A 14,425-nucleotide genomic window follows, 5' to 3' on the forward strand; every position below is an offset into this window, starting at 1 on the left:
TTTTGTTTAAAGAGGTGTCCAAGAATATTGATGAGGGTAGGCAGGCAGAGATTGTCCGTATGGACTCCATCAAGGCCAGCAAGACAAGCTAGTCCTGAAGGTCAGAATGAATGGGATCCAGGGTGAATTAGCCAATAGGATACAGATTTGGTTTAATGGGAAGAGTCAGAGTGTGGTAGTGGAGGGTTATTATTCAGATTGGAGGCCTGTGACCACCATTGTGCTGCAGAGGTCCACTGTTGTTAATCATCCACGTTAATGTCTTGGATGACAATATAATTAATATGGTCACTAAGTTCATAATACCAAAATTCATGGAATAGTAGACAATGAGAAATTTTGTCTGAGATTATAAAATAATCAAGATGAACTGGGAAAGTGGGTCAAGGAATGGCAGATATAATTTCATTTGGACAATCACAAGACGTTGCAGTTTGGTAGGAGACTTGAGAGTGCAGTACACAGTTCCATGAAAGTGGCGGTGTGGATAGGTAGGGTGGTTAAGAAGTGTTTGGCACACTAAATAACATTAATTTAAGGTGAGAAGGGAAAAATTTAAAAGGGAGCTGAGGGGCACTTTTTTCACACAAAGGGTATTGGGTATTTTTCCCAGGGTGTTAATGGCTTATACTAGAGAAAATCCATTTAAGGTAAGTGGAGAAAGTTTTTGGGAAAGATCAGAGGAAGGTTTTTTGCACAGTGGTGGATGCCTGAATGCACAGCCAGGGCTACTGGTGGAAGCTGGTACAAAATTGACATTTAAAAGACTTTTAGATTGATGTATGAAAAATAGAGAGTGATTAACTGTGAGGGAGAAGAGGGTTAGATTGAATTGGAGTTGGGTCAGCATAACATTGTGAGCTGAAGGGCCCATTGTGTACTGTTCACTGGTTTCTGCCTCCCTTTCCCTTCTTTCCTCCAGCTCTCCACTCCCTTCCCTCTCCATTCACCAAGCTATCCCTCCTCCTCCTGCTTGCTAGGGTGCCTTCCTCCCCCTCCCCCCTACCATTTTGTTTGGGTGCCTCCCGGCATTTTATCGTACCTTGATGAGGCCACAAGCACGAAACGTTGGTTATGTATCTTTCCCTTTGCTATGTAAAGTGCACTGTTTGACCATCTGTGTTTCTACAGCGTTGTGTATTTAGTTCAACCAGGTATCTGCAGACTTTTGTCTTTTACTTCTAAATAGGTTGAACAAGCTGCCAACAGAAGGGGTGGAGGCAGATATATTTGTAACATTTAAAAGACATTTAGACAGATATAGTACAACTCCAATTATCCAAAATTGGATTCTCTGAAATAATTTATCTGAAATTTTAAAAGAAATTTCAGATAAATCAGGATATCCGAAACAAATTAGAAAGCCTCATTTAACAAAATTTTTTTCGAAGCCAAACTGACCTCACCGGCGAATTAGAACAATGATTATCCTTGTTTCAGGTAACTATCTCCCCTCTCTCTTTCGATTTCTTCTTTACCTTCCCCTATTGACTTTTCTGTCCAACTCTCCCTCCCAAACTGCGTGCCACTGTATCCCAGCTTCAAGTGGTCAGAAGAAGCCCTTGACCCGGTGTTATCAAGGAGAGAGGCCTCCTTGTCCGTATGGACTCCATCAAGGCCAACAAGAAGCAAGAGCAGGGACCTCAGGCTCCTGGCACCAGCGAGGACCTTGGGCTTCCGGCAGGAGCGGGGCTTCGATGGGGAGGTGTCAGTGATCGGTAGTGTTACAAGATCAAACCAGCAACTTCAAAGAAGGCATATCACACAGGCGTAAAGCTGAACAATTACTTTATTAACAAAAAAAATTCACCTTCAAACTTTAATTCAAAATCCCCCCCCCCCTTTTATAACAATGCCCATTGGTTACTATGCAAATTTCTATAACAGTGTAAAACTTTCCCCAGCCTAAATATAACATGTAATTAAAGTCTAAGTTATATTTCCAACCAACCCACAGAAAAACTTAGACACAAAACAAACACAAAACACACAAGACTCAAAAAACTTCGATCTCAACTAAAGCAAAGATCATAAACAAAATTCAGTTTGTTTGATAAACTGAAGCCAAAAGATCTTTGAGAGAGAGAGAGAGTACAAAATTCGAAGTTGTCTTGTGTTGCTTGCACAGAGAGGAACCACTGGCTTGGTCCGGATCCTTCTGGCTGCCTTCGGAATGTTCATCCTTTTTGAAATCCCAACATTCTAAACTGTCCTCCAGACTATGACTCATGCTCTGGGCCTTTTTCCACTTCACAGCACCCCCAGTGGTGGTTTATCGTCCAAGTCCATAAATTTTTAGATAATTTTCTGCACATGCTCAGTCCGTCTCCCACTCTTTCAGCAGTCCACCTTCACCTTGGCTCTCTAAGGCAAACTGTCACTTTTTAACATAAGACCACACAACACAGAACTCTGTAACACCTCCCCTGCTAAAAAAAAATTTTGTCCACAAGAACAAATTTTTAACAATTAATGGAAGTATTACATAAATAAAATAAACACTCCATTTTTTTTACACTAAATATGTGATTAGATTCATATCTACCCAGATTAACATCTTAAACGATCTGCTATTACATTATCCATCTCCTTTATATGTGTAATAATTAAATCATACTCTTGTAATAGTAAGCTCCAATTCAATAACCATCTGATCATTTTAGACAGAAAAACTAATGGATTATGATCAGTATATATTATTAACAATTTTTGAGCAGTACAAATATGCACATCAAAATGTTGCAATCCTAAAACAAGGGCTAATAACTCCTTCTCAATGGTCGTTAAACTTTTTTGAGGTACAAAATAGGATGTTCTACTCCATCACCATCCTTCTTCTGTAACAGTACAGCACCAACCCCTCTGTCACTGGCGTCCATGGCTAAAAAGAATGGCTTTTCAAAGTTAGGGGACAAAATACAGGCTGATGGCTTAAAATGGCCTTTAACTTCAGAAACGCTTCCTGGCATGCATCTGACCAGATAAATTTTTCTTTCTTTCCAAGTAGTTTTGTTAATGGGAGTACAATTTCTGCAAAGTTTTTACAAAATGTACGATAGTAGCCAATCATACCTAGAAATCTCCGAAGAGCTTTCTTATTACCGGGGATAGGGAACGCAGTGATAGCCAATACTTTCGCTCCAACCGGTGCCACCTGTCCCTGTCATACCACATAACCCAGATAAATTAGAGTGGCATGTCCAAACTCACTCTTGTGCAAATTCACTGTGAGATGTGCTTCCACCAGCCTCTGAAATAACTACTCTAATTCAAGCATGTGTTCTTCCCATGTAACTGTACTAATTACTAAATCATTGATATAGGCTCCTGTGTGCTCTAAACACTAAATTATTGCATTAATCATTCTCTGAAATGTGCCAGGTGCATTTTTCATCCCAAAAGGCATAACATTATACTAATACAATCCTGAAGGTGTAACAAATGCAGAAATCTTCCTCCCTCTCTTTGTCAAAGAAAACACCAGTATCCTTTTAAGAGATCAATCTTTGTAAGAAATTTAATCTTCCCCACCTTATCTATACATCATCTATTCTGGGAATAGGGAACGCATCAGTCTTTGTCACCATGTTTACCTTTCGATAATCTTTACAAAACCTAATTGAGCCTTCTGGCTGAGGCACAAGAACACAGGGTGAACTCCAATTCAAACTTGATTTTCGGACGATGTCATTTTTGAGCATATAATCCACCTCTTAATCCAACAATCTGCTCTTTTCCTAATTAACTTGGTAACAATGCTGCTTAATAGGCTTAGCATCACTGACCTCCACATTATGACAAGCCACAGTAGTTATTGGAACATCTGTGAATATTTCCTTAAATTTCATAAGTAATGTCTTCATTTCTTCCCTTTCTGATTTAGTCAAATGCATTAACTTGGTGTCTAAATTTTTCAAAACTATATAATTTTCCAACCTGAGGCTTATCACTTTCTGTGCTCCATGACCTTCCACAAAACTCATCTCTTCCTTACTATCCTCTATAATTAGCACCTCGGTTGGAATCCTAGTCTCCTCCTCAGTCATTTTCTCAAAGTAAGGTTTAAGCATGTTCACGTGACAGACCTGTGTCTCTCTGACGATCAGGCATCTCAATGACATAGGTGACCTGGTTAATTTTTGATTTCACCTTACACGGTCCTGAAAACTGAGCTCTCAAAGGGTTTGACTGCATTGGAAACAAAACCAATACTTTGTCACCAGGCTTAAGGTCCCTAATTTCTGCTTTTTGATCAAACTGAAGTTTCATTTTTCCCTGAGCAGTTTTTAAATTTTTCCTTGCCATCTCGCAAGCCTGATGTAATCTCTTTTTTAAATTTGAAAACATAATCAAACAGACTTGATTGTATATCATTATGTATCTACTGTCCCTTCAACAATAGTAATGGACCCCTGACTTCATGACCAAACACCAACTCAAATGGACTAAAGCCAATAGTTTGGTAAACTGAGTTGCCTCTCTAACAGCAAACAATAACAAATGGATTCCTTCATCCCAATCCTTATTATTTTCCATGCAATAAGCCCTCATCATATTTTCACAGTTAAATGGAACCTTTCCAAGGCCCCTTGACTTTCAGGATGATAGGCAGACGACACAATTTGATGGGCTCCCAATTCATACACCACCTGTTGAAATATTCCAGACATAAAATTACTCCCTTGGTCCAATTGAATTTCCCTTGGTAGGCCAAACAGTGTGAAAAATTTTAGCATAGCCTTCACAGTCGTCTTTGCTTTAATATTTCTCAGGGGACTAGCCTCTGGAAACCTTGAAGCTGTGCACATGAGTATTAACAAATATTCATTTCCCACTTTGGTTTTTGGCAATGGACCAACACAATCGACTATCACTTTTGAGAAGGGCTCCCCGAAAGCAGGGATGGGTTGTAAAGGTGAAACTGGTGGCCCATGATTAGGCTTGCCCACTAGTTGACAAGTTTGACAGGTTCTACAAAAGTTCACAACATCCTTTCTTAATTTCGGCCAATAAAACTGTTTCCTTATCTTTTCTACCATCTTCTTCACTCAAAGATGACCTCCTAAAGGTGTACAATGAGCCAAATTTAATATTTCATTCCTGTAAGTTTTGGGATTACGACTTGCCTTACTACCACCCAGTTTTCACTGGCAGGTATCACTTGTGGTCTCCACTTTCTCATCAATATTCCATCTTGAACAAAGAAATCTACTGGCACAGTTTCAATTTCCTGGTTAGACAGAATCTTATCTCTTATCCCAGCAAGATCAGGATCATCCTTTTGTCTGGCTATTAATTCTTCTCTTGACAACAGCAAAGCTGGATCCTTAGCTTTGTCCTCAATGCTTTCCTCCACTACAGGATCATCACAGACTTTCTCTACTTCTACCTTTTTTCTAGACATAGCTCTGGTAATGGCTCATGTAGGGTAGATTTCCAAATCCTTTTTGGACTCATAAACCACTGGCTTACTTGTGAGTTTCATAGCAGGTATGACTTTACCCTCTGCTAAATCATTTCCTAACAAAACATAAACTCCATCCACCGGCAGACTTGATCCTATCCCTATCATAACCAGGCCATTAACTAAGTCTGATTTCATCACTATTCTATATAAAGGTATAGGCTCTGCTTCACCACCAATGCCTTTAATTAAATTCACATCTCCAGTATCGGTCTCCTCACCAAAATTCAAAATGTTACTTAATACAAGCGATTCGGCTGCTCCAGTATCCCACAGGATTTTAACTGGCACTTGATTGGATCCTTCTTTAACCAAAATGAAGCCTTCAGTCATGAATGGTTTAAAAATATCCCTAACTTTCTCACTCTGAACACAGGCAGTTGGTACCACCCCTTTCTCTTTCTTCCTTTTCAGTACAGGACAATTTGCTATTATGTGCCCTGGCTTCTTACAATAGTGGCAAATAACACTCGAAAATGAGTCCTTCACCCATTTCTCTTCCTCTCTTCCTTTAACCTCACTTCTAGATTTTGTTTCTACTCTACTTGGATTATCAGCAGTATTCCTTTGAAAGGTTGTCCCTGGTGTCCACTTCGGCTTGTGGGTTAAAGCATATTCCTCTGCGAATTTAGCCAATTCTTGCCAAGTTTTTATATTTTTCTCTGCCAAGAACACTTGAATATCATCAGGAACACAATTTTTAATCTCCTCAATCAGAATGATTTCCCTCAATAAATCAAAGTTATTTTCTATTTTCATTGTGGCACACCCCCGATCAAAACACACAACCTTCTTATAAGCAAAATCCAGGTAAGGTTGTGTAACTGCTTTTTTTAAACTCCTGAACTTTTGTCTATAAGCCTTTGGGACTAGTTCATAAGATCGGAGTATAGCCTGCTTTACAAATTCATAATCAGCTGCTTGTTGTACAGTGAGACACGAGTACACCTGTTGGGGTTTCCCTTTAAGAACACTTTGTAGCAGGAGTGACCACTGGTCTGGTGGCCATTTTAAATTTACAGCTACTTTCTCAAAATGCTGAAAATACTGGTCTATTTTAGCTTCATCAAATGGAGGAACTAACCTCACCTCTACTGACCAGAAACCTCTCCTCCTGACCAGCACATGGGGTTTGGGCTTCTCCCTCTCCTTGCATTATGGTCAGCTTTAATTTAGCTCATTCTAGCTCAAGCTTCAATTCTTTCTCTCTCTCTCTCCCCTTTCTGCTTGCCTGTTCGGTTTTCCTTTCTGCCTCTCTTTTTTTCCTCTAACTCTAGTTTTCTCAAAGCCAACTTTACTTCCTCCAAAGTTTTCTCCTTTGGAAACTCTTCTAATGCAGCTTCTTCAAATACCCCCTTTCCTCCATAGTGCTTAACAATCTTTTGGGCAATTTCCTTTTTTTTCATCCCAGTTCTTACTGTAAGAAGTTTTAACTTGCCAACTATGACCATCAGTTCTGACTTTTTAGCCATTTTTTAATTAACCACTGAAGGGTTCACTATGAACTGGTCAATATTCATAATTGCTGGTTTTTCTGCTGGTCATTTATACACTCACCGTTTATTTTTAATTTCAAGCTGGAGGTTGAGTCAAACTCAGACGACTGATAACTAAGCACAAGTCAATCGCTCCTAAAGCTTCCAAATTGGTTTGATCCCAGACGATATCCCTAAATTATGTTACAAGATCAAACCAGCAACCACAAAGAAGGCATATCACACATGGGTAAAGATGAACAATTATTTTATTAACAAAAAAATTCACCTTCAAATTTTAATTCAAAATCCCCCCTTTTATAACAATACCCACTGGTTACTATGCAAATTTTTATAACAGTGTAAAACTAATAAATTTCCCAGCCTAAATATAACATATGTAATTAAAGTCTAAGTTATATTTCCAACCAGCCCACAGAAAAACTTAGACACAAAACAAACTTGAAACACACAAGACTCGCACAACTTTGATCTCAACTGAAGCAAAGATCATAAACGAAATTCAGTTTGTTTGGTAAACTGAAGCCAAAAGATCTTTGAGAGAGAGAGAGAGTACAAAATTCAAAGTTGTCTTGTGTTGCTTGCATAGAGAGGAACCACTGGCTTGGTCCAGATCCTTCTGGCTGCCTTCAGAATGTTCATCCTTTTTAAAATCCCAACATTCTAAACTATCCTCCAGACCATGACTCATGCTCTGGGCCTTCTTCCACTCCACAACACCCCCAGTGGTGGTTTATCGTCCAAGTCCAGAAATTTTTAGATCATTTTCTGCTCATGCTCAGTCCGTCTCTCACTCTCTCAGCAGTCCACCTTCACCGTGGCTCTCTAAGGCAAACTGTCACTTTTTAACATAAAACCACACAACACATAGGCCAATACACAACACAGAACTCTGTAACAGTAGTAACCAGCACTGTTTTAGTGAGAATTAAACATTATTTTAATGCTTTAAAAGCCTTCCCTTGTTGTTTAAACATTGATACAAGTGATTTGCTGTTGCTACTGGACTGTTTTTAAAAAATGACCAGTTCTTTGAAAAAAATGTTTGTCCAACATAGACCCAGTCCCAACCATTTCGGATAATCGGAGTTGTACTGTATATGGGTAGCAAAAGTCCAGAAGGATAATGTTTGGGACAAATATACTTTTTTTCCTTATTTGCCCATGCTTCACAGTTTTAAAATTATAATCAAACAATTCACTTGTGATTAAAGTGCACATTACAGTTTTTATACAAGGTTATATGTATATATTTTGGTTTGACTATGTTTCTACAGCAGTTTTTATACATAGTTCCCCCATTTCAGACAACATAATGTTTGGGACATTTGGCTTCACAGGTGTTTGTGATTACTCAGGTATATTTATTTGCTTCATTGGTGCAGGTATGAGAGCTAGGCTTGCTTCTAAGCTTTGAATCAGCTTTGAAGTCTGTATTTGCAAATTTTCAACATGTCGTCCAGAGTTGTGCCAATGAAATTAAAAGATGCCTTTATGAGGCTAAAGACAAGAATAAATGAGAAAAAGACATCACCCAAACTTTAGGATTACCAAATCAATTCTTTGGAACATCATTAAGAAGAAAGAGCAAACTGGTGATCTCAGTAATCACAAAGGGACTGGTCAGCCAAGGAAGTCCTCCATTGATGATGACGGAAAAATTCCCATCATAATTAAGAAAAATCACCAAATGCTTGTCCAACAGTACAGAAATGTTCTTCAGGAGGTAGGTGTGGATGTATCAATGTCTACTGTGCACAAAATACTTCATGAAGAGAAACACAGAAGCTACACTGCAAGATGCAAACCACTAGTTAGCCACAGAAACAGGATTGCCAGATTACAGTTTGCCAAGAAGTATTTATAAAAGAGCCTGGACAATTCTGAAAAACATCTTGTGGTCAGATGAGACCATGATTAACCTGTATCAGAGTGATGGCAAGAGCAAAATATTCAGGCATAAAGGAACATAAAGTTCCAAAGTGTACCACCTCAAATATGAAACATATTTGTGGGTGATGGTGGGGGGGGGGTGGTGGTGGTTGTGTCCTGGGCATGTATGCCTGTCACAGGAAATGGTATATCTGCTGATGTCAATGGGAAATGAATTCTGAGATGTATCAAAACCTCTTATCTACTCAAGTTCGATCCTCCTATTATGGAATGGGTTAATAAAATTAAGACAAAATATATCTTAAAATGTATAGATTGTGGAGATTTAGTTTAGATCACACTTCACAAACATCTCATTTGGAATGCAAAAATCTGTGCAGGTGGAGCCTTCATCTCTGCCACTGACTTTACAGAAACCAAGAGTGCCTGTGAAGACTTTACAAGTAGGTGTGAATTGGGCTGATGTTGTAGAATTGAAATGGACTTTAAAGGAACAACATGATTGAACTGATTAATCTTTTATTGCTAAACAAATTATAGGAAGGATATAGATAAGGTGGAGAGGGTGCAGAGAAGATGTGTGGCTTAAAATACTTAGAATACAGAGCAAGATTGAAGAGGTTAGGACTTTATTCATTGGAAGGTAGACGGTTGAGAAGGGATTTGATAGAGGTTTTTAAAATTATGAAGGGAATAGATAGGCTAGATGCAAGTAGACTCTTCCCCCTGAGAGCAGGGGAGGTTGAAACAAGAGGACACAAGTTGAGGGTAAGGGGGCAAAACTTTAGGAGAAACAGTAAAGGATGCTTCTTCACTCAGAGTGGTGGCTGAATGGAATAATCTTCTGGAGGAAATAGTTGAGGCAGAGTCAATTCTTTCATTTAAGAGGAGGCTGGATATATACATGGATAGGAGGGGGTTGGAGGGTTATGGGTGGGGGGATCTAGCAGAGTTGTTTGAGTGAACCAGTGGGGACTTGAAGGGCCGAGATTGCCGGTTTCCATGCCATAAACTGTTATATAGTTATATGGTATCAGTGATCCAAATTTTGGATTGAAGTTTGTTGGTCTAGGAGGGGTCATGTGATTTTGCAAACAGAGAGAAAAAAAATCCATTCTTTGGGTTGGGGGGGAGAGAGAGAATCAGTTTTACTGCAGCAGTTGGTGTTGAAGACTGCAAGTTTTGGAGACACATTGCAAGACCCCATTTTAAGATAGTGTTGAGTTCTGAGTTCAGCCTGTTCTAAACCCTTGTAGTCAATTACAAGAGGCTTTGCCTGGTTATTGTGTTTCTCCTGAAATAGGGGAAAAAGAAGAACTCTTTGTGGTAACCTGGACAAAGAGGTTATTTTTTTGAAAAACCCACGAGGGGGGGCGAGTTTCTTCAGCAAGACATTGAAGTGGCTGATAGAAGGAGATCAGTTTGTGTGTCCAACGAGCAATGAATATCTCTGAAACCAACAAAGACCTTCCTGAGCGGTAACAATTTAAGTTAAAGCACCAGAGCCTGGTGAGGATTATAAGTGTTAAATTCTTTGCGCAGTGTGGAAAATTGCCTGATACCTCTGAACTTGGAGAAGTGAAAAGTGAATGATGAGGCAGTGAAACAAAGAACATTCCTGAACACCTACACATTACGTACCTCCGCGCTTAGAATTAGAAGGGGGTTAAGTTGTTAATAGTAATAAGTTAAATATTGATCGTATTATGAATGAAGAAAATTAAAAACATTTTTGTTTTAGTAACCATTGTCTTGGTGAAGTTCTGTTACTGCTGGTTTTTGGAGTCCTCTGGGCTTGAAACACTCCAAACTCATCCTGCAGCAAGACAATGATCCCAAGCACACTGCTAAAGCAACAAAATAATTTTTCAAAGCTTAAAAACTGGAAATTCTTGAATGGCCAAGTAAGTCACCCGATAAAAATCCAATTGAGCATGACTTCCATATGCTGAAGAGAAAACTTAAAGGGACAAGCCCCTGAAACAAGCTGAAGATGGCTGTAATAGAGGCCTGGCAGAGCATCACCAGAAAAGATACTCAGCACCTGGTATTGTCTATGAAGCGTGGACTTCAAGCAGTAATTGCATGCAAGGGATATACAACAAAGTACTCAGCATGGCTACTTTAATCTACATACCATTACTATGTCCAAAATATTATGGTGTCCTGAAATGAGGGGACTATGTATAAAAAATGCTGTAATTTCTACATGGTCAAACCAAAATATATACAAATTACATTGAATAAAATCTGGAATGTGCACTTTAATCACATGTGAATTGTTTGGTTGCAAATTTTAAATAATGGATCACAGGAGCAAATAAAGGAAAAAATGTGTCTATGTCCCAAACATTATGGAGGGTATTGTGGGTCAATTTCAGGCAAGTGAGACTAGCTTGGATAGGCAACTTGCATGCCATGGACAAGTCAGGCCGAAGTAATTGTTTCCATGCTGTAAACCTTTGTAACTCTGGCTTGCAAGCTGAGTTACCCAATTCCAACATAACAATTGCATGTCAAAATTTAAGTTTGCTTTTCCTTATCACTTTCTTCACATTCTTTAATGTTTGGCTATTTTCTGTATCTTTCAACATTGTTCTCAAATAGATGTTTTGAATGGCTTTAGTGCTTCTGTTGAAAGCCAAGTTTCCAACTCCAGCGTTTCAGTCTTTTATGTTACGGTTGTTTTTAAAATGTTATGCAATCAACATGCCTGAGATTTTACTCAAGGAATAAAGTGAGTAATGTTGAGTAATCTTTTTGATACTTTAGTCAAGATGCATTTTATTTCATCCTTTGTTTTCTTTTATATTCCTCGTTCACATCTGATGGTTATTTGTTCAAAAATACAGAGCATCACAGCCCATATAATTCATTTTGTGGCGGTTATTAGAAACGATACTAAACCATCAGGTTGTAAATCCAAATGTGTACCAGGGATCAGCATCTTTGGAGATCCTTGAGGTACTAGGACAGGAGGGTGAATGGGAAGTTTGTGGCAAAGTGATGTCTGTTGAAATTACTCTGAATATTTCAGGATCATTGCCCTTTTCAGAAATATATGTTTGAAAATACCTGTATGTGAGGGTCAAGTGTTCTGAATTGTTCCAGTTTTGAGCTTTGATTGTGTGGCAGCATTTTGATGCTTCTAGTGTTCTTATTCAAGTAATGATGAAAATTAGGTACTGAGCACAAAGCAAGGTTTTGTCTTCCGATCTTGTGATCTGCAGGATGTAATTCATAAATTAGGTAATTAGAATTAAGCAAGTTCAGGAATACCATTGCGTCTTGACCATCACCTGGTCCAATAAGCACACCCACACTCGCCTCTCAGAAGAGATGGAAATAAAATAGGATGTGATTGAAACAAGGAATTGGGAAGTATTTTCAACTTAAAGTAACTTTTTTCTCTCTGTATTGCACAGTCAGTTTGTTTATATGTGTCGGTTAAGTACAGTGATTTTTTGCACAGCCAATAAGTGGGAATTCTGCCTCACCTGCAGGAAAAAGAACCTCAGGGTTGTATGTGATGCCATGTATGTACTCTGACAATAAATCTGAACGATCCCAACATGAGGTACATATGATATGTGTGTGTTATGTGAACTATTTCAGCCTCGCTAAGTGTAAAATTGACAGTTTATTCCTCATTCCTGCTCATGTTTTGAACATTATTTTGTAGCTCACCAATTTGAAAATTAACATAAATATTCAGTGGAAAAAATTTTAATTTCTTAAATCTAACATGAATGAATCGTTCAATATAATTGAATTTAAGGGGAATTTTAAAACAAAATAAATTGTTGCGATAGATAGTTTCCATTGGTACCAACAAATTCACAGAAGTATTGAACCTGCTGACAGATTTCTGGATGGCAGCTGGTATCCATCACCATGGAATTCTCTGAGCAGTTGGGCAACATTTGCTCAAAGTTGTTGAGCTATCTCAGTACTGACCCCAGGGGCCTGTTCTTGGATCCTGCATCAGTTTAGACCTGGCACAATATCCACATGCTTATTCCCTTCAATGTAGATTTTACAACTGTATAGAAGAAAGGTAATTTGCAATTTTGTTTAATTCTTTGCATTTACCATAAATTTATAATTGCTTAAAAAGTTTATAGATTTTTTGTGTTTCATAAGTTTAATATTTTTGTATATTTTTAATTGTCTTAAATTTTGGATGTTTTGACAGCTTGGTGTCAGCTGGTGTTTTGGCTTTTCAGATTGTTCAAATTTTCTTCTGTAGTTTTGTGCATTGGACACTTTCTGGGCCTCCCACAATACCCATGACACCATGCAGGGCACTGAAACTAGACAGAGCTTTGCACATCTAGACAGCCAGTGTGGCTTGGAAAAACCACACGTTTAGGCTACAAACTCCATTGGCAAAACCGAGTCCTATCTTTTTATAGGTCAAAATGGCTTCAATTGATAGAGAAAAAGTAGTATTTTGGAATGATATAATACTGCTGTCTATTGCAGTCATAAATCCCGGGTGAAAGGATTTCTGCGTTTGAAGATGGCCTACCTTCCAAGGAACGGTGGGCAAGAGGAAGAAACTCCCGAACAGAGGGAAGAATCTGAGGTATAAATGTGGCAATTGTGTATCATCTTCAATCCTTTAGATAAGAATTAGATTATTGCATCAATGTGTAATTCATAATTTGATCCACAGCATTCAGCATGCAAGGCAAAACAGTTTGTTTCATCTTACCAGAGACCACTATTGATGTCTTAATTAACTATGTTAATATATAATTTGGTATAATTATTTGTCAGTGTTAGGAAAATCAAATTGATAAATGCACAAATATCTGATTAACCTAACAGGTGTTTCTGTATTTTTACCGCTGATATGGACATCCCTATTGTAGTTGTAGAAAGCAATGAAAATGGGGAGTGCAAGTTGTGTAGTTAGTAGATAGCCCGGAGGTTTGTATAATGTTCAAGATGAGACGCCTATGTAATTTTATTAAATGTTAAATTAGGAAGAATTGTTAGAGGAAAAATAAATGGACAATAAAAGGTGAAGGTTCCATTACTGAGCAGATCAGGCAGAAACCCTGGCAAGACCAGATCATGTCCTGCTCATAATGTAGATTAAAAGATGGATAAAATTATTAGATATTACAAATGAACTAGAATGTTGCATAAGATGAAATGAAATTCCTTCAAGACCATTCAAGCCAATCTATTTTTAATCTCTCATGTTTAGAAGTTCATACCAAATATCAGGTAAGAATTCACAGTAGAACTAAAGCACCTTGCTTTTCTTCAATACAACATTGACATCATGATTATAATTATTCATTGGTTGTTATTTGAAATTCCAGGGTGTGCCTACTATTTCATTCAACATATTCAAATCTAGCTCGTTAATATTTTCTTTTTCCAACACGATTGAGTGGTAAGCAGAGGCTTCTCTCCATTTAAGAGGAGCAAGGTGACATCAAACTATAAAACAGACTGGACAATAGTAGGGTAAAGATCAAACCTTATTGGGCTAACATTTCAGTAGTTTGAAGTGCTTGTTAAAATGACTAAATTGGACAAACACTGACTACTTGCA

The 14,425-nt window shown here is 38.2% G+C and overlaps 1 protein-coding gene and 1 long non-coding RNA gene across 19 annotated transcripts in view; one reads left to right on the forward strand and one right to left on the reverse strand.

Moving 5' to 3' along the window:
- nedd4l (NEDD4 like E3 ubiquitin protein ligase) overlaps nt 1–14,425 on the forward strand; it is a 533,566-nt gene that overhangs the window by 390,990 nt on the left and 128,151 nt on the right. For all 18 annotated transcript variants that reach the window (XR_011353364.1, XM_069924007.1, XM_069924003.1 and 15 more), the window contains one exon: nt 13,339–13,441. Coding sequence is in view for 17 of the 18 variants with exons in the window: in XM_069924007.1 (XP_069780108.1) it covers nt 13,339–13,441 (103 nt within the window). In the remaining variant the exon portion in view is untranslated. The remainder of the gene's footprint in view (nt 1–13,338; nt 13,442–14,425) is intronic.
- Nucleotides 8,224–14,425, reverse strand: part of LOC138757144 (uncharacterized) — a 53,267-nt gene continuing 47,065 nt past the window's right edge. Inside the window, exon 3 of the long non-coding RNA XR_011353372.1 lies at nt 8,224–12,077. This is a non-coding gene — a long non-coding RNA (uncharacterized lncRNA). The remainder of the gene's footprint in view (nt 12,078–14,425) is intronic.

The sequence above is a fragment of the Narcine bancroftii genome, chromosome 3 (assembly GCF_036971445.1).
Source record: "Narcine bancroftii isolate sNarBan1 chromosome 3, sNarBan1.hap1, whole genome shotgun sequence".
Taxonomy (NCBI): domain Eukaryota; kingdom Metazoa; phylum Chordata; class Chondrichthyes; order Torpediniformes; family Narcinidae; genus Narcine; species Narcine bancroftii.